At 41.4% G+C, this 19,788-nt stretch overlaps 1 protein-coding gene across 9 annotated transcripts in view; it reads right to left on the bottom strand.

Moving 5' to 3' along the window:
• nfic (nuclear factor I/C) overlaps positions 1-19,788 on the bottom strand; it is a 184,250-nt gene that overhangs the window by 133,009 nt on the left and 31,453 nt on the right. For all 9 annotated transcript variants that reach the window (XR_013075865.1, XR_013075868.1, XM_076722651.1 and 6 more), the window contains exons 2-4: positions 12,003-12,173; positions 11,614-11,790; positions 9,718-9,901 (exon numbers count right to left, since the gene is read on the bottom strand). Coding sequence is in view for 7 of the 9 variants with exons in the window: in XM_076722651.1 (XP_076578766.1) it covers positions 9,718-9,901; positions 11,614-11,790; positions 12,003-12,173 (532 nt within the window). In the remaining 2 variants the exon portion in view is untranslated. The remainder of the gene's footprint in view (positions 1-9,717; positions 9,902-11,613; positions 11,791-12,002; positions 12,174-19,788) is intronic.

Here is a 19,788-nt window from a genome sequence, read left to right as displayed (position 1 = left end):
CTCTGGATTGTTGAACGTTGAGGTGACGTTGCCATGGGTAACTCTCAGGCGAGTGGGGTAGATGAATCCCGTGCGGAGACCAGCAGACTTGAGCCTTTTCCTGGTGTCTTCAAAGAGTTGACGCCGTTTCATAATCTCAGTCGGGAAGTCCGGAAAGATATGAATGCGTTGGCCTTGATACATCAGGGGGGACTGTTGTACTGCAAGCCTCATGATGAGCTCCTTGACACGGTAGTTGTGTATCCTGGCTATTAGGACACGGGGTCGGTTAGCGCCGCTAGCAGCTTGTACACCCAGCCTGTGTGCACGGTCCACTTCAATGTGCTTTGAGAAATGATTTTTCCCCAACAGATTTTCAATAAAACTGGCCACAAATTCCACCGGGCGACCAGACTCAGCATTTTCAGGGAGGCCTATTATCTTGATGTTTTGGCGTCTGGAGCGCGCCTCAAGGTCCACAACTTTATCTTGTAGGGCTTTATTAGCATCCCCAAGGCATTTAGCCTGTAGCTCGAGTGCGGCCAACCTGTTGTCATGATCACTGGCCATCACTTCCACTGCAGAGAGACGAGAGCCGTGTTCTGTCAGTATAGCTTGGCTGGCTTGCAAAGACGCTTCCAGTGAGTTGAATCTCTCGACCATTTTATTGCTCATCCCGTCTATAGCAGAGAGAATAGCTGCACTTTCTAGCGTGGGGCCAACGTTAGCTGTTAGCTCCGCTAGCGAGTCATCTTCGTGTGATTCTGAAGTTTCTTTTTCAGGTCTCGTTTGTTTCTTTGGTGGCATCTCTCGTCGGCGTTTCGTGCAAATTTTATGAGCTTGCTCATGCACTGTCTTTAGTCAAAAGGAGGTGTTTTTTTTATGAAAATCTCGATTTATCGGAGCGGAGCTTCACCTAAACACATCTAGTCTGTCATGCACGCTCTAGCGCCCCCCCGATTCATGTATGTATTTTGTCAAATTTGATGTATTCTGTCCAGTTTGATGTTTATATCAGTAGCTAGAAAGACGTCGGCCAGGGCCAACCTCCATGGCACTGGGCAGCAAAATCTCCATGGTGTTTGACATGCAAGGCTAAGAAGCTGGCTGGGTTGGAAATCAGGTTTGTTGCTGGCTGGCAGGATGTAGGCTGGAAGCTAGCAGACTGGAGGCTAGCAGGCCAGGATGAAGGGTGGAGGTGAGCATGTTTGAAGCCAGCTGTTTAGGAAGCAAGCTGAGGTGCAGAGATGTTGCTTAAGTCAGTGGTTCACACAGTTAAAGGGTTCTACAGCAAAGGCTGTGTCCCACAGGCAGAGCTTCCTCTCTCTGCTAATTACAAAAACACCCTCTCCAAAAACTTTGAGGTACAGGACGATTGAAATCAGCTCATACAGGTCATCAAAAAAAGTATCAACTTGGGCCACTTTGTACTATCACAAATGTCCAAGCACCGTAACAGGTAAGCAAGAGGTAGGACCTCCATGCAGATGCTATAGGTAGAGCTGGAGCAGTTCATTGATTTTAATTCAAAAAACCCAAAAGTAAAAGAAATGAAGGGTCTGGTCCAAACCAGATAAGGCAGTCCAAACAGGCTAACAAATCCAAATGGGAGCGGACAATAATCAAAAGTCCAAAAACAAGCATGGTCCATGAACACGCAAAAATCGAATAAACAATGTACTAAACACAAGGACTAAACACTTGGAAAATGGCTGGCATGCTTGACACATGGTACACAGACAAACTGCAAAAAAGAAGGGAAGGATGCATTTGTGAACCGGCACGAGAAAACCAGCAACAAAAAACAGTGCAAGTTGTGTAAACAAAAAAAAAAAAAGATTTTTTTTTTGAAAAATTTGTGATTTTTTTTTTCTTTTTTCTTTTTTTTTTTTTGCAGAATATGTAAATTGAAATCATGAAGAAGCCACTCCATGTTTCAAATAACAGTATTAGGGGCCTTAAAACCATAAACTTTTATTTGAATTTGGGGTGTTTTAGAGGAAATTCTTGGTCCTAGTTGGGGGTGTGGTGATTCAACAGTAAATTAGCATATTGGCTTTCTTTGGCTATTCACGTGCTTCTGTTCTTTTTTCGGCCAAACAGCTGCATGTTAAAAGGGAACCACATGGCTACTTATACAGCTGCATAATAATCCAATCCCCTTTCTCCACATAGCCTGGCAGTTTTGAAAAAGACCAGTAGAAAGAAACATATCAGCAGAGCAGAGAGACGCCAGTGGGTGAGTGGAGCGAGAGCACGCCAACTTACCGCAGCAAATTACCGATAGTGAAATAAAAGCTGCAGCTTGAAGTCCGTCGGTAGCAGACGGATCTCCTTTGTCAGGAACGTCAGCAGCCGGACTCAAGGAGGATTGAATACTTCCGTAGAGTTTTGGCCAGCGTCTGTGGAGTTAAGAACGACGCGGTCCGACCGACGCCAATCCTGACCGTCTCTGACTGACTGAGAGGTCCTGAGTATTGTGAGTACTGTACATATTCGCCTTATTCACTCATTGCACTGCGCTAAGAGAAGCTATCCTGGTATGCAACATTTCGATTTCCTGTTTTGATTTCGTTGGGAAGATTATTATAAGCTGTAATGGAAGGTTTAGATATGGTAATGTAAGCATCTGCTATTAATTTGAATAACACACCAACCTGATGATGTGCTTGAATAATGTGTGAATAACACACTTTTGGGTGCATTAATGACACACCCACGGGTAAATAACACACCTTTGGGTGGATGAACAAAGTATTGACTGTGATGCTAATGTTCCTGTTAGCATGACCCATGATCTGAAACAAGGGTTTTCTTTGTTTTCCTTTTCAGAATTGGCAAAAACACTCTGACTGACATAATCAAACACAGACTGATCCATCCCACTGCACCACAGAGTGACAGAATTTATTTTATTTTATTTAATACTAGAAATAAGTATCTACATTTGCCCCTTCTAACTCTTAAGTATATTACCTTTCTTGTTTTTCATTTTTATTCAGGGACTTTTTGTAACAAAAGAATTTCCATTTCCATTTGATAACCATTGTTCAATACAATGGTTTCTGTCCTGCGAACTAACATATACCAGATGTCACTGATAGCTAGACCAGGAGGGGGTTGGACTTATGTAAATGAGATGCAATGAGCAGCACTGTGTTACCTGGCTCCCCCGGTAAGTGAGAATCTTTCAGGCTGGATTTCACTAAACTAGTTTGAGGAGTGCCTAAGTTCAAATGGCCACATCTTCTTCAAATATTTTCAGATTTCCATGTGTTAGACATTGTTGGAAAGCTTAGAAACTACACTTTCAAAATCTGTAAATAACTCAAAATGCCCCCCGGGAGACTTGTTGCCGGTTTTCTCGTGGCTGGTCACCTTTGTGAAGCAAATGAATAGAGCCTCTGGATTAGTGCAAATTTGTCTTGTCTTCTCCACAAAAACTCAACCTTGGTCTTCATCAACTTTTTTCTTGCACCACTTTCAGTCCTAAATATCTCACAACCAAACATGCAGATGGCCATGACATTTGCTGAGCACATTCATGCTCCCCAAAGGAAGAACCCTCAAGTGAAAATGTCATGCTCCCCAAAGGCTTCCTCCTTTGGGAAGTCATTTGGATTCTGTAATTTACTTTGTTTTCTCTCTCCTTTTTTCCCTCTCCTTTTTTCCGTTCCCCCCATATTTCCCTTCTTTGACAGGCAATAAAACAAGCGATGTTACATTTCCAACTGACAGGGCTGAGCCTGAGTGAACAAGGGTGATTCCTAGTATCCTGAAATCCTTATTTAGTCTAATTAATCAATAATGCAAATGGTAGAAAATTAAGCGAGATAATAATGAAAAGTGAATGAAATCAAAATACACACACCCTTATGTCTTAACATTGTAAGTATCACCTTGTTTGTAATGGACTGTGTCATGTTGCCGATGTAAAAAAAAAAAAAAAGAAATAAAAATGGATGTAATCATCCACACAGGTTATTGTCTTTTGACCTCTCAACATTTTCTGCCTTTTGAGAATGGAAACTCACTGCTGACTTCTGGGAACAATATGTGTCACTAAAGCCCACAACTTCCTGTTCAGGCTGTCCTTCCCTTTTAGGAAGGAAGCAGGAAGTGCATCACTGATTATCTCCTGTGCTTGCTGCTCCTTAGTTATATAAGGTGGTGGATTCAGTCAGTTTATATCTCTGGCTTCCTGTGTGTATGGTTTCTTCAAGTTATGTGTTGCCCTCCTCTCTTTGTCCTCCCCTTGAGCCATTCCCACTCCCAGGAGGGCCAGTCGCCACACCTGAAAAGGGGGACCAGTCTCAACTCCATTCCAGGAGGAGTACACTTCAGGAGAGCCATATTGAAAACTGCGTGCCCCAACTCACCCCTTTTGAAATGCTCTAACTCATAAAATTACTCCCCTTTTGCCTACAGCGAAACCTTTCAGGATACCCTCACCACCATGAAGTACAATCCAATAGTTATGGTTTATATACTTCATATACTTAGTTTTATTTTTTAAGAACATTCTTTTCTCTTAGTTTTATTCTCATCCTTATTCTTCTTTACTTTATGTTTATGAGTATGTTTAACCTGGTGCTGCGACAAAAGAATTTCCCAAATTGGGATCAATAAAGTAAAGTCTAAGTCTAAGTCTCTAAGTTTAGAGACAGGATTTGTTCTTAATCTACCCACCACAGGAAGACAGACCAAGGCAGACCTCAGACCACCTGAGGTCCATATTGAATGTTGGTGTTTGGAAAGGCAACTCTGTACACCTTAAGACAGCCACTAAACCCTTCCAAAAAGTTTTTTGTGGTTCCCCAAGGAGCCACTGTGTATATTGATGGCATTGTCCTAAACCCCAACAGACATGACATGAAGATTCAGATTGTAAATGCATTCATAGGTCACAACCACAACTGACCACACCCTTCAACTACAGCAGTGGTAACTTGAAGTTTTCACTGCAACTTCAAGTTGCTACAAGAGGTGTCTCATTCCTTATCAAACGTTTGTACTTTAAGTAACCTTGGCAGCAGTTTACAAGTTTTCTTCAAGGAAGAGAGGGATAATTTCTATGCCCTGCTTTCTCTCAATTAAGTTGACTTACTGTTTTTCCCACTGCCACCAAAGGTCCAGCCTGCCAACAAAACCTGCCAAAAAAGCTGTGCAACAGAAAAGTCCACTTACCAGACAGACTGAAACACACATAAATCAATCCCAAAGCAATCTCAAGTAAGAGGCTATTGTTGGGGCAGAGACCGGTAAATAACAATGTGCCAAGTCCTGTTGTTGCTGTTTGAAATACCTCAATAATTGTGCTTGCTGCTTGTTTCTGAGTAACACCCTAAATTGATTGTGTTGTCCCATGTTGTTGGGCTGTACTTGTGTTAGTTCCTGCCACGAGAACGAAGCTGCACTTTATTAGTTAGGCCACAGCTGATGAACCTGAGGTCACAAGCTGAGCTGTTGTTTTCTCCAACCACAATCCACCCGAGTTCTTGGCTCAAATGCAGAACAGTAACCAACGCCTTATGCGCTGGTCGTTGCTGCTTCAGGACTTTGAGATTCATCACAAGAAGGGTTTGGAAAATGTCATGGCTGATGCTCTGTCTAGGTCTTAGAAAATCAAACATTTCTTTTAGGGGAAGAAATGTTTGATTTTTAGGTGGGGAGGTGTTATGACCCTGAGTCATGTGGTTTGTGGTGTGTGTGTGTGTGTGTGTGTGTGTGTGCGTGTGTGTGTGTGTGTGTGTGTGTGTTCATCTTGGTTCTCTCGCTCCTCCCTTTCAGTGATTGTGTGTTGCAGATGGTGTGTGTGTGTGTTCATCTTGGTTCTCTCTCTCCTCCCCTTCAGTGAATGTGTGTTGCAGGTGGAGTCCTGGGATTGGAGGGTTCGAATCTGACTGAGGCCAGCAGATTGGGCGGCCAATCAGGAGAAGCTACTTAAACTCCAACTGACAGCAATTGCCCCTTCTCTCCTTTCCCACTCCAAAGACAATGAAGCAGCAGTCCTGCCTGTTATAAATTTGTTGTGACTCAATGGTGTGGTAGCAAGTAGGAGTGAGAAGCCCTTTTTGTTTCATTCCCTTTTTTCTCATGTTTATGAGTTAAGAGCCTAGGCTAGTTTTCTTGTTGTTTATTTGTTTTAATTTATTAGGGAAGTTCAGGGCTCAAAAGTGAGGTTTTGTTTGTTATTTTGGGCATAGCTCAGCTCTGAATACAATTAAAGCTTCACTTTGGACTTATTCTGTGCCGCTGATCTTTTTTGGGAGTGGGAAGGCGGGGGGGGTCACACACCATGTTATGCCTGGTCCTCCTCTAGACCAGGGACATAACATGAGTGACAAGATAACAGCTATTGTGTCTTTCCAAGGCATGTGGGATCTCCTCTGCTTCACCCCAAGTGCCTTTTCCGCTCTCTTTCCTCAACCACATGCACACATCCATGTGTCTTTACATACATCCAAGCACTTCAATGTGCAGATAGTGTGGTAACTCCATGCTATCTTGTTCACAGACACATGTGAATCTTGTCCTCCATCCTCCATCTCATTTTTGTGTTTAACTCTTGAGGTCCCATCTTGAATTCTCACATGACATAGTCACTTATGTGGTCACATCCACCATCTTGCCTCATGTACGCCAGACACTTGCTTGCTTAATTTAAGCTTGTTTTAGTAGTTGTTTGTACCTATAGTTTGACAATAGATATTTATTGATTGTTGATTGGTGGTGCTAAAGTTAAAGAAAGTCTATTGTTCTAAGCAGCATTTGTCTGATTATTTGTGCATATGCATTGTAATCGCAGCTGGTTGTAATGGTCAGCACTCAGATTCAACCCTTCCCCTTCATCATCACCATCACAATCTATTAAATGTAAAATGATGCGCAAACATTAACATTCTAAGTGAACACACCTTTGTGAGACTGCATCCACGATTTGGTTATTAGTACTTGATCCCAGTGTGGTTTCCTGTTATTATTAATTCCTCTTAACAATTTTCTTCCTTGTATTTGCCTTCATCGTGTTTCGACCTGTTTTGTCTCTTGTTGCCTTTTTGCCCAGCTTCTCTGTACTTTTGCCTTTCATACGGTCCATCTGGTTTTTGAACTCTCGCCTGGTTTTGAGACTCCCGATCTGCCTGATGATTTCGTACTTCTGCTTTTCCGGACTGATTTCCGTGTACCGACCTTGGACTGTTAATAAACCGCCTCTCTGCACCTGCCTGTCTCTGGTCTGCTCTGTGGGTTCCCAGTTTGTCTGTCTCAGTTCTGACAGTCAGTACTTCCCTAGTCATCTTACAAGAGGACCTGGCAATTTCCTTCCACATCTTCTATATGCAGCTTCCAAGTTCTCTTGAGACCATCAAGTTTTGGTGAGTTAGACTGTCTCATAAGACTACAAAATGTAGATGCCCTGCCTTAGGCCAACCAGAGGAGTTTCCTTTGTGTAGATATTATACAGCTTCTTAATTGAAAATATTTCCAAAAGTCTTTTTTTAAGGGATTTTGTATTTAGCCATTATCTGTTCAAATGACATGAAATTTTCATCTTCAATAACATCTTCAATAAAGATAATTCCTGCTTCAGCCCACGTTTTCCAGTAAAAAACAAAACCCTTCAACATCTTATTTTGCCAAAGTGATGACTTTTAACAAAAGAAGACTTTGTGCCTCTGACCTGGTGTGATACTCTTCAAGTTTCTCTCCCAAACATCAACAATGGGTTCATAAATGGGATTTTGCCCCCTGTTTGTGAGATAAAAGCCTGAATGGGAAAAGGTTCAGCATGTTCCATCTCAATTGAGAACTATGCTGGAGCTTGATCTTCAGCAGTATTAATTTTGGACAACTTATTAAGGGAAAAAGCATAGTCCAGTACCAGTACCAGTCCATCTTTGGTAGCACAAAATTTTGTTTTGTTAAAAAAAGGTCTTTTACCTGCCGATAGAAAAGTATTTACGGCCTTATTCAACTTTTTTAGTTGTGGGGGAGAGAAACTATAAACTATAATTATTTTTAGAATGTTTATTTAACCCAACAAAGATAACCCCATTTTAGTGCAGTTTTGTAAAGTGCTCTGTATCTTCTGTATAAGGGGAAGACGGTTTTCTGTCATTATGTTTTTTAGACCTGGGGTAAGCTTTATACCAAAATACACTCAGTCAGAAGGAAGCCATTTAAACTACCAATTTCTATCACAATATTGTGAGATTTGGTAAATCATTAATCATTAATGACCTAATATTTTCCTAATTTTGCTTCTGCTTTGGAAACTTGTAAATGCTACCACAATATCACAGGTAGGGAAAGGACTTAATGCGGTCATACTCAAGTCACTCTCATCCATGTGGGAGTTGCCACTGCTTTCCATCATTGTATGACTGAATATTATGGACAAATCTACAGCAAGCACACAGGAATGATGGTATTGATGTTGAAGAAAACAGGAAAAACCACACGTGATGCCTCTTTGTTAAATCTTCCACAAGTTAAAATTTCAAAATATTATCATTGTACAGCATGTGTGCTCTGTTTTTTCTTCTACTAACTTCAGTATTCTTCTGGCTCATTCTGGCATCTTGGTGTTTTGAAGGAGATGGAAGAGAGAGTAACTGGCTCAGTTGAAATTTCCCAAATATCGCTTAGGAGCCTGCTGAAATTATCCAGTGGCAGAGGTGAATGTACATGCAAGACTGTAAAGATGCGTATGAGAATCGTGTAGCAGTTCCACACTGTAGTGATACAGTATGAACAGCACGAAAAACAAAATACTTGAAGCCATTTTATTTTGGTTCTCTCAGGTGTTTTATACTTGCTTCTGGCGCCACCTACATCAAATCCTTGCACCACCTGTGTCTGTGAAGCTGCTTCATTCACAACTATAATACTCTCCTGTATATCATCAAAAACAGAAAGACTGGCATTGGTCAACTGCCAGTAATTTCTTGGCCACTTCAAAGACATCCTCAATAGATCTGGGTTCTCCATTGAACAGTTCACACATTCTTTGAGGGCAGTTGCAGCCTTGATAGCGTCTTACCTGTTTTGGTGATTTCTGTTCTGCTCCATTCAGTTGAAAGATTTAGGTAATGCTGATGGGTAAAGCTACTGCTTATACTATGCCACTACCTGCATGTGGTTCATATAAAATCCATGATAATGTGAAGGAAACAATAAGCCTTTACTGTGAAACTGGAAATAATGACATTTGGCAATTAGCTTATGTTACCAAAACCATCTGACCATATTGTTTTAAATACAGACATTTTCTGCAAATATCAGACAAATCATTTGAATCTAAAGCAAATTCTAAGCCAACACAAAAACTGAGGACCTGTTAAGGAGAAAAAAAATTATTAAGCTGTATTCTTGCCTCAATATTTTGATTCCGTACTGCCGGATGTGTCGTCACACAGAAAACCAATCAGTGTGTGTGTGTCTGTGTGTGGGTGTCTCTCTCTGTGTGTGTGTGTGTGTGTGTGTGTGTGTGTGTGTGTGTGTGTGTGTGTGTGTTTACTAATCCCAGAGGCCGCATAATGATGACAGCAGAATCCACCAGGTCACCACAGACTCTGTCAGTTGTGTGTTTCAATAATTCAGCACAACATCCCAATGTAGTAAGTTGTTATTCAACTTTTACCTGAAATACACTGTGTCTAAGTTCACAAATGAAGGATAGCATAGATAACACACTTATAACACAAGAGCAACATTAAAGTGTGTGTTGGTACATACCTCTTTCTTGTACATAGTAAGCGAGGTAGAGGTCAAGTTCTTTGACAGAGACAGAGATGTGTCGAGGCTGGACACAGAGGACTGGATTGGAGCACTGGCCTCCTTTCACCAGCCGCTCTCCATCTGTGCTTTCCAATGGGATTCCTTTAAACAGGATGACCATCACAAGGTCCAACCTCCACACCTTGTCAAAGACAAAACAAAATCATTATTGGCAAGAAACAGAAATCTAACTCAATATACCAAGTGGAATCACTGCACCAATTCTCCACTTCACATACACAATACATTTTCATCGAATAGTTTCAAGTTATCTACACTGGCTGAGGTTTACCGTAAATTCAGAAGTACTTCTTAACCAAGCCTACTTTTCTGATGCAAAAATGGGTCCACCTCTCGCCAGTGGTCACCTCCGAGGCACCCCGAACACACCTAACAGCTTCTGAATAGCTTTGAACCTGAGCCCTTGCAGCTATGCATGTCTGTTTAATGCCAGAAGTGAGAGAGTGCTGCGTGCATTTCAAGTCCTGCCTTAAGTGCAGCCATACTGGTCACTTCTTCTTCTCCTGCCCCATACGCCCAAGTAAAGCTGGAGAAATACAGGTGAGCTGCGCAGATCCTACAGTTGCCTCATCGCTTCCCTCACTGCCCTCACCTCCACACTCTTCTGTTGGTCCTTGGAGGCCATATCATTCATATGCCTTTGCCTCTGCCCCAATTCTCATTCAACCTGATGCAGCCTGCCAGTTCGTCCTGGAGGCAGATGCTTCAGATACTGGGGTAGGAATTTTTTTTCACAGCGAGCCTCCATTGATAACAAACACCACCCTTGTACTTGAGACTAGGAGCTCCTCACTGTTTAGCTGGCCCTGAAGGCCCACTGGTTTGAGGGAGCAGACCAGCCATTAATAATGTGGACAGAGAACAAGAACCTTGCCTACATCCAATCAGCTAAGTGACTGAACTCCCAAAAGGTAGGCTCTGTTTTTGGCAGATTTTACCAAATTGTCACACCAGTACTCCATCTAAGAGACAAGTACTTCAGAATCTAACCTGCTTTACTTTTGCCGTCACCTGGGAGATTGAGTCCCTGGTAAAAGAGGAGCCAACAAAATGGCCGACTCTGTCCTGCTAATTGTCATTTTGGTTCAGATTCTGTCTGCTCCCAGGTTCTCCAATGATCCCTACTCCTCCCGGCTCACCAGTCACCCAGAACTAACCCTAACTAACCTTTCTACGTCAACAGTTCACAGAGATAGACACACGATCCCGCATATCTGTGTGTGCCCAAAACAAATCAACCATGAAGCCCAGCTCTGGTCTCCTTTATTGGAGATAGGAGCTGCTATAGGTTAGAAAGACATCATTGATTATTTAGCCATGGAGAGATCGATCAATTAGAGTTCAACCATTACTCAATAAGATCCACATGTATTGCATTTTTAAAGACTTATTGCTCCTATTAGCTACTTGTTAGTTGAGAATATTGAAAAATTAAGTTGTGAAATATAGTCCTCATACAGAGACATGACTGTTGTCCTCTTCATATGGCAAGTATACCTTTGACCCATAACACTAACGCACTAAAAATAAAATGCGTGATGTAACCATTTGATTTTTATTCTCAATTTCACAGGGGATTGGGGACAAAAATTTCAAATCTAGGGTGAGAAAAAATAAGTGCCCTACAATCATCAGGGTTTCCTTTACATTCATGTACAGACCATGGTAAAGGGACTGGATTTATATTGCTCATTTCTAGTCTGACAACCACTTAAAGCACTTCTACAAGACAAGCCTGTGTTCACAAATGTAGACACACATTCGTATGATCGGGGCTATCAGGAACACAACTATTGGAAATTAACATGTACTATTAGGCAGAATTTAGTTTACCTTGTCTGCTTGTCGGAGACAGTCTATGCGTCTCATTTTGCCTTTTTGGTCAGGGTTTGACAGGACACAGCATGCAGCTTTCTTCCCAGTGATTGACAGGACAAAGTCTTCTCTGCATTCAGGTCTAATGTCCTTTCTTAGCTTTGCCAAAAGACGGCTGGCCCACTTCTGTTTCACCTAAGAACAGAATGGTATTATAAAGAGAGTTATGTCTATTAACATATTGAATAATGCATTGTACTAGCACATTTAAAATGGTTTTAAGACCACTGACTAATTTGGGAATGTGTTAGGTATATTAATATGCTACTATGGTAAGTTTAGCGACTTGATTTGTAAACCTAAATAAATATGTTTATTTTTATTGTCCGCCGCTCTATTCATCCCACCTCTGCCTTCTCCCCCAGCAGCTCGTCTTTGACAGCTCTCTCTTCTTCTTTAGTCATTCTTTTCTCATGTTTTTTGAAATACTTCCTTTTCCTGGCCTGGAGGTTGAACCATGTGTAGGCGAAGGCACGTACCTGGGGCAGCAAAGCCTCAATGAACGGATGGAACTCATCCTACATGACAGACAGACAAATAAACGTAAATACACATCATCCAGTACATACATACAATCACACAGTTATCAGTAACTGAACCAACTTCCTCACTTAGGACATGTAATATGGGCCCTATTTTCCCAGCAGTATACCAGTATATAATCAGGCAACAATACAGCTAAGCTATGTTTTCGCTCCTGGCCTTAATTGAATCTTCAACAATGCCAGGTTTGGTAATCCTGATGTAGGTGTGTTATGAATATTCTGCTTACACTGTTCAGATTTGACTAGTACATCACCACCCGTGACAGAAAACTGACAATGTGTACCCATTTGGACAGGACACACATACGGACAGTCCTAATGATATCACACTGATATCATACTCTCGTAATGTACGAGAAAAGAAGGAAGAGAAGTGCCAGTACAGTTACATATCTACACCAGACATGTTTCAGCTATCAGTCATCCGAGAGTACAGGTACACTTCAGTGGTAATCAATACACATTTCTGTCAGAGTTCTTACCTGCTGCCATTGTTTCCTCATCTGCTCACTGGTGCCCTCAGTACTTTTCCACTCTCAGCCACACGCACCTACCTGCTCACCTGATCACACCCCTGAGACTCATTGCAATCAGTACAGTATATAAACTGCTCTGCCACATTCACTGTTTGCCAGACTGTCATTGTGCTCATGCAAGACTCTCCAGCTAAATCTCTTGGACTGATGTCCCGTTGCCAACCCTACCTGTCTCCGACCATGCCTGTTCTCCTGTTCCCCGGTAACTGCCTTAGCCTTTTGTCCCTGACCACGAGTCTTGCTTTTTGTTCCTGGATATTGTTTACCTGAGTGTTTGGTGTCTGCCACACCAAAGACTTACAGAGATTCCAAGATTTGTCTTCTGCACATTTCAAATCTTTGCCTGCCTGTGACTGCTGGATGTTCTATTCCCTGCACAATACCAGAGACTGCACTTTTTGCTGCTAATCTGGTTTTGCCAGTATAAGATTAAAAGGTTGATAAAGTTTTACCAGTGTTGTGGTGGTTCTGCACTTGGGCCCGAAAACCCACTTTGTGACACATTTCAACTCAAATCTTTGTGCACACAATAGCAAAGTGTCGTTTTAGGCTTTAAATCTATTTTTTTTTTACTTATGTGCAAATCATTATACAGTGCTGCATATGTACTGGTCTCTAAGCCCTTAAAATTCAGGTGACCAACACAACAGTACAGAGGCTGAGTTATGTTTTTGCAGAACTCCAGCCTTGGTTTCTGACAAAACAATCTCAGCTCAAGATCCACTTACTCACTTGTTCCAGAGTTTTTGACCATGTTACAGACTCTTAACTGGTGAATGGGATTTGCACACTTGTCATGGAACTGTACATGTTTAAAATGTCCATTCTGGACACTTTTAGGACCTTTAGTCACAAAACATAATATATAATATAATGAATGAATAATGGAAAGTTTGAATGTCTACAGTTCCATGAAAAGAATTTCACTAAGCATGGCGTGTGCAGTTTCCTCTGTTAACTCTGCATGTGGTGTGACTAATAAAAGGTGCTGAAACTGTAAGTGTGCCTTTGCATGCAATGGTGTCTGGTACCTAGTGACATACCTAGTATACTGATATTCATGATCATGAAAGTATCAGTTAATGAAGGCAGACACCAACACAATTACAAAACTATTCAAGATGGTGGTGCATGCACAATGTAAGGCTCAGCGTCTCACTAGAATTCGTGATATAGTTGTTATTTAGTTATCCTGCTGGTTTTGAGCCTGTTCGCTCATTACACTTCCTACACCAGACAGCAACTTTGGATTTTGATGCACAAGCAGTGTATTTGATAAACTTCAGTTCCCCCAAGAGATTGCCAGGACAGCGAGGCCGAGCGACTCAGCTACGCCAACCTAAAGCGACCGTCGGCAGCGTCGAGATCTACCTGAACAAAACTTGGTCTACAGACTTTTTTGTTATTATTGGGAGCCACTGTTCTGCTACTCTTGAATGTCTTGATGATCAAGTGCAGGCCTTTTTTATCTGCCTAGAGAGTTCACATCCACTGTGATAACTGCAGCTTATGTGCCCCCGGATGCTAATGCTAAACTAGCAATGAAAGAAGTGTATGCTGCTGTCCACAAACTGCACATCCTGATGGAGCCTTTATTGTTGCTGGAGACTTCAACCACTCCACCGAGTCACACGAGAGATGACTACATGGGCTGGAGAAGCGATACAACACATTAGCTTCCCAATACAAGCAGCAACAAGCTAAGCTCGACGACCTTGAGGCCCACTCCCATAGGCAGAATATTTGTATTGTTGGAATTAAGGAGAAGACAGAAAATGGCCGGCATACAGAGTTTTTATCTAAGCTGCTTCCTAAACTGCTCCCAGAGGAGCATTTCAACCTCCCAATAGAAGTGGACCGGGCCCACCGGAGCTTAGCTCCGGCTACAGACGGCAAAGCAAGAGTCATCATTGCTAGGATACACTACTATCAGGTGGAACAGCTTGTGCTACAGTCCGCAAGAGAGAAAGCTCCTCTACGATACGATGGGGGCCCGGTATACATTTTTCCGGATCAGTGTATTTAGAAACAGTAGCACACTCAACAATCTTATGCAATCTTATAATTTGGAAGGAGAATCTGGAGGCTTCTCCACCCCACCACAAAGGATTTTTTGTTTTTCCACAGTACATAAATCCTACTCCAGGATTTATTTCTTTTTGACGGATTCTAAGCTGCTAAAATCAGTAGTTGACTGCACTTAACTTAATATACTAATATCAGATAATGCTCCTGTCTAAATAAGTCTAGACTTGAACCATAGCTGGCGTTAATAATAATATACTATTAAAAGATGAAGAATTTTGTACCTATTTTTCTGGTAAAATCAAACTATATTTAAGCACCAATGATACGGGTGATGTAGCTGATTTCACTTGATGATCACTTGGCCAAGCTAGAAGCTTGATACAAAACTGAACGTAAAAAAGAAACACTTAATAAAATAACTGCTCTACAGTATGAATATAATTCTATAATGTCAAAAAACATATCAAAATTACTGCTACTAGTCAGACAGAGATATTTTGAGCCCACCAGCTGAGACAAATACAGGCTTCCAGAGCCATACATTGTATCAAATCTGAGAGAGGTACCTTGCATACAGTCCCGGTGAAGATCAATGAATGTTTTGGGGCTTTCTATGCAAATGTCTACCAGTCACAGGGCGACCTAGATTTTCAAGCTTTCGATGCATTTTTTGAGAATCTGGACTTACCCAAGTTATCACTGGACTCGGCTGATATGCTAGATAAAGACATCAATCTGGATGAGATCATGCAGGTTATGTCCATGTTCCCCAATAACAAGGTGCCAGGTCCAGATGGTTTTAACATAGAATTTTTCAAAAATTGGCTCTAAGTTGTCTCCCCTGCTCTTACGGATTTTCAATCATATGACGCTGTCCTCGCGTTTGCTACCTACCTTATACAAAGCTAAAATTTTGCTAATCTCAAAGCCAGGCCGTGACCCCCAGATGGTGCATCATATCACCCGATTTCATTATTATACATCGAAACCAAAATTCTCAGAAAAATTCTGGCCAATAGACTTAAAGAAAGCATATGCTCCATCATACATCCCGATCAAACTGGTTTTATGCCCAGTTGACATATGTATTTCAATCTATACTGCCTTTTCAACATACTATATGCCAAGCATGCAGGAGAGGCGGTTGTTATTTCACTGGATGCACAATGTGCATTTGATCAAATAGAGTGGCCCTTCATGATGGCTGTGCTCAAAAAATTTGGATTTGGACCCTTCTTCATGAAATGGATTGAAATAATTTAGTCACGACTGACTGCATTATTACTAATCAGAATATCTCCCCTCCATTTGTAGTTCACCGTTGAACCCGTCAAGGTTGCCCCCTCTCCCCCTTTTTGTTCGCGACCATCATCGAACTGCTTGCTGCAAGTATTAGACAGGGCCCTTTAATCTCTCCCATCAACATGTTTGGCTATAAATATTATCTTTCGCTATATGAGGATGACATTCTCTTGTAGATTTCTCAGCCACAAGCATTAATACCTCCTCTCCTGACACTCATTGATAAGTTTGGCAGTCTCAGGATTTTCTATCAACTGGGAGAAAAGTGAACTTATGCCAGTCTCTGCAGCAGTTAACAAGGCCTATTTGCAATCCATTCCATTCAAGAAATCCTACAAAATTGAGCAAGTCAAAACCAATATCGAGTTTTGGAAAACCCTCCCAATGTGCATGGTTGGGAAGATGAATGCAATCAAGATGATCATATTGCCCTGCTTTCTCTATCTTTTCCAGTCCATTCTGTGTTTTATTGTGCAATCATACATCAAGCAGTTAGACTCTATTATTATACCTTTCATTTGGAGTTATAAAACTGTTAGAATCTTTAAAAAACACCTATGAAAACCAAAGGATATGGGAGGTTTTGCTTCACCAAATTTTAAGTTGTATTATTGGGCTGCACACTGTTCTTGCATGGTGGAAGAAGGGCAGACTCCTGCCCTGCATGGTTGTGTATGGAAAGAATGCATTGCAAAAAAGCTTCATTATCTGCTCTTCTCAACAGCTGCTGTTAAAGAGACATATTTTATTAACAGTTTTGTAATTGGCAACACCATAAGAATCTGGAAGCAGATAAAACATTACATCAAGGCTCCAAAAACCTACTTGGACATCCCAATATGTTATAACCATTCTTTTTACCAGGTCTGACTGATAGTGTTTTCCTCCTCTGGAAGTGGGAAGGCATTTGCAGCATAGGTGATTTATATATTAATGGCTTTTTTGCCTCATACTCACAATTTGTAGCTAATTATAACATTCTCAAATCTGGCCTATTTTGATACTTTCAAATTCGAAATTATGTCTGGACACATTTACCCAACTTTGAAATCTTGGTAGAGCATGAGGTCCTTGAGACAACAAATAACTTTGACCCTGCTGCTAAAGGAGCAGTTTCGTTTTTTGCTTTTTTTGTTACCAGATCTTGCACAAAAACACTCCATTGAACACAGCAAGTATTAAGCAGGCATGGAGAGATGAGCTGAATACAAAATTGGAAGATGATATATGGGATGAATGTTTAAAAAGTGTCAGGCCCTAGTCTGTGTTCTGTCTTGTCACTTCCTGTTTTATTTTGTAGGTTTTTTTCAGTTCCTGTTTTGTGTTTTCTTGTTAGGTGTCTTGACTCCACATGTGTGTGATTGTTCATTGTCTTCACCTGTGTCTCATTGTGTCCGCCCCTCGTGTATATATACCTGCTCTCCCCAGTGTGTCTTTGTCAGATTGTCTGCATTCCTTTGTGAGTAGCTTTCCGGCGTTTCCTCGTGTTCCGACCTGTTTTGCTCTTTGTTGCCTTGATGCCCAGCGTTTCTGTACCTTTGCCTTTCTACACAGTTTTCTGGTTTTTGACTTGCTTGTTTTTTGACTCCCGATCTGGCTGGTGTTTTTGTACCGCTGCCTGTTCTGATTGCCACCCGTGTACCGACCTTGGATTGTTTAATAAATATCACCTTTTACCTGAGAGTCTCTGGTCTGCTCTGTGGGTCCCCAGTTTGTCTGTCTGAACCTGACAAAAAGTATGCATGATTGCTCTGTGAATGTCAGGCATTGCCTTATACAGTTTAAGACATTACATAGACTCTATTATTCTAGAGAAAAACTGCACAGTTTCTTTCCTGATGTTTAACCCATTTGCAGCAGGTGCAAGTCTACGACTGGTAACTTAATACACTCTTTCTGGTTATGCAGTTAACTGTACACATATTGGAAAAATATTTTTCATTGTTTCTCTATGGCTTATGGGAAATGTTGGGAGCCTGATCCACTTGTAGTCATTCTCGGGGCAACTACCCCTTTGTCTTCTGCATTAAATATGAGAAAAAGGCTATCCTATTTGGAACTGTGATTGCAAAGAAGTTAATCCTCCATGCATGGAGGTCGGACGTTGCACACTTAAACAATCTTTGGTTAAGAGAAATGGTAAATGTGCTTCATTTGAAGAGACTGAGACTTCATAATGAAGACAGGGGAGACATGTTTAAAAAGATGTAGGATCCTGTACTGCAACTGTTTCAATGAAGGGACTAATGTGTCAATCACTGTGAAACACCTTGCTGTGTGTATTTTTCATTTTACTATTTATCTTGTACAGTTTTTTTAAAAAATGTATGTTTAGTTTATTGTCATGACTGTGGCCTTTGTTATTTCTGTATTTCTTTACATGATGAGCTGATCCTGTTCATGTTTTATTTGTTAGTGTTGGGGTGGGGCAGTGGCGGAGCTACATGCCTGGGGAATAATTTTGACAAACGCGGCTCTGTGGTGCAGAACATTAGTTCCGCCTAACCGCCATTTCGGCTCGGACGCATTTCACTGCTGCACACAACTTTTCACGGGATGAGAGCAGAAGAGAGCTGCCTATTGTGTGGAGGAGCCATCATTAAAACCGCGTCTCGCCTGAACTGCAAGCGGTAGGTAAGTTTTCCATGATTACTTTGGTCAGTTTCAGTCAAGTTTTCTCACTTTGTTGATTTTGACTTAAGTTCTGAAGCGTTTCAGTCACAGACATCTGGTAGTCTCTCGGTGGTAGCAAAATAGCCTTCGCCCTCACTTACATTACATCGTGTGTGTTCCGTGATTTTTAAAACGAGTCCTCCTGTACATTTACAAAATTAAACACCCATTTATCAATGACTGACCAGCAGCAGCAATGTTTTATTCCCACATTCAGCACATAAGTCTGTTAATAGTGGAAGCTCTCTGTAGCAGCATGGAGCAGAGTGGGCATGTAAACACTCATCCAGTCATGTGGTTAATGTGTTTTAGTGTTCTCTACCTGTCAGGTGAAATGAAAAGAAAAATTACTGTCTACTTCAGCAAGTGTCGTAAAAAAGTTGAGAAGGATGAAAGGAGGGACAGTGAGGTGAGGCAGGATGAGAGAGGAGAAGTCAGAGAAGAGAGAGAAGATCCACAGGTACCGCGCACCTGCTTATGTGTGTAGGTTTCTGCGTTCTGCAGACAATCACCTATGTGTTATATGTTATGATGCTTAATGTACCTGTGTGTACTTTCTGACAGTTTCAACATTTGTGTTTCAGAAAATGTCACCACAGAACCCACTCAGGGCTCATCACAAGGTGGGTAGTATGCCCACTGCCACCATTTGCTTTTTGCATTGTAATTAGTCATTGTATTCCAAGTAACAATGCTAGGTAAGTACAGTATAATCTAAACCTGACATGACCAAGTACTACTATTAATATTTTATCTCGTGTTTTTCAACTGACAGGAGTCAACAGACTGGACCCTTCACAGCAGGAGACGGTGGACAACCCTGGGGTGACTGGGCCTCCTTTGTGTTGCTATTTTACCTCTGCCCAAAGTAAAGTGGATTTCATAGCTTTTGTTCTGAACTCCATGAGAATTTCTTTGTTTTTGTTGATTAATGTATACTATCTTTTACAGATCAATAAATGGATACATTTATTTATGACTTCATGATTGACATGGATTTTGTTCTTGGGGAAACAAGACACAAAAAGAAGAAATTTAATGTATCAATC

This window comes from Chaetodon auriga, chromosome 3 (genome assembly GCF_051107435.1).
Source record: "Chaetodon auriga isolate fChaAug3 chromosome 3, fChaAug3.hap1, whole genome shotgun sequence".
Taxonomy (NCBI): Eukaryota; Metazoa; Chordata; class Actinopteri; order Chaetodontiformes; family Chaetodontidae; genus Chaetodon; species Chaetodon auriga.
The sequence above is the reverse complement of the archived record's forward strand: the minus strand, read 5'-3'. Positions and strand labels throughout refer to the sequence as shown.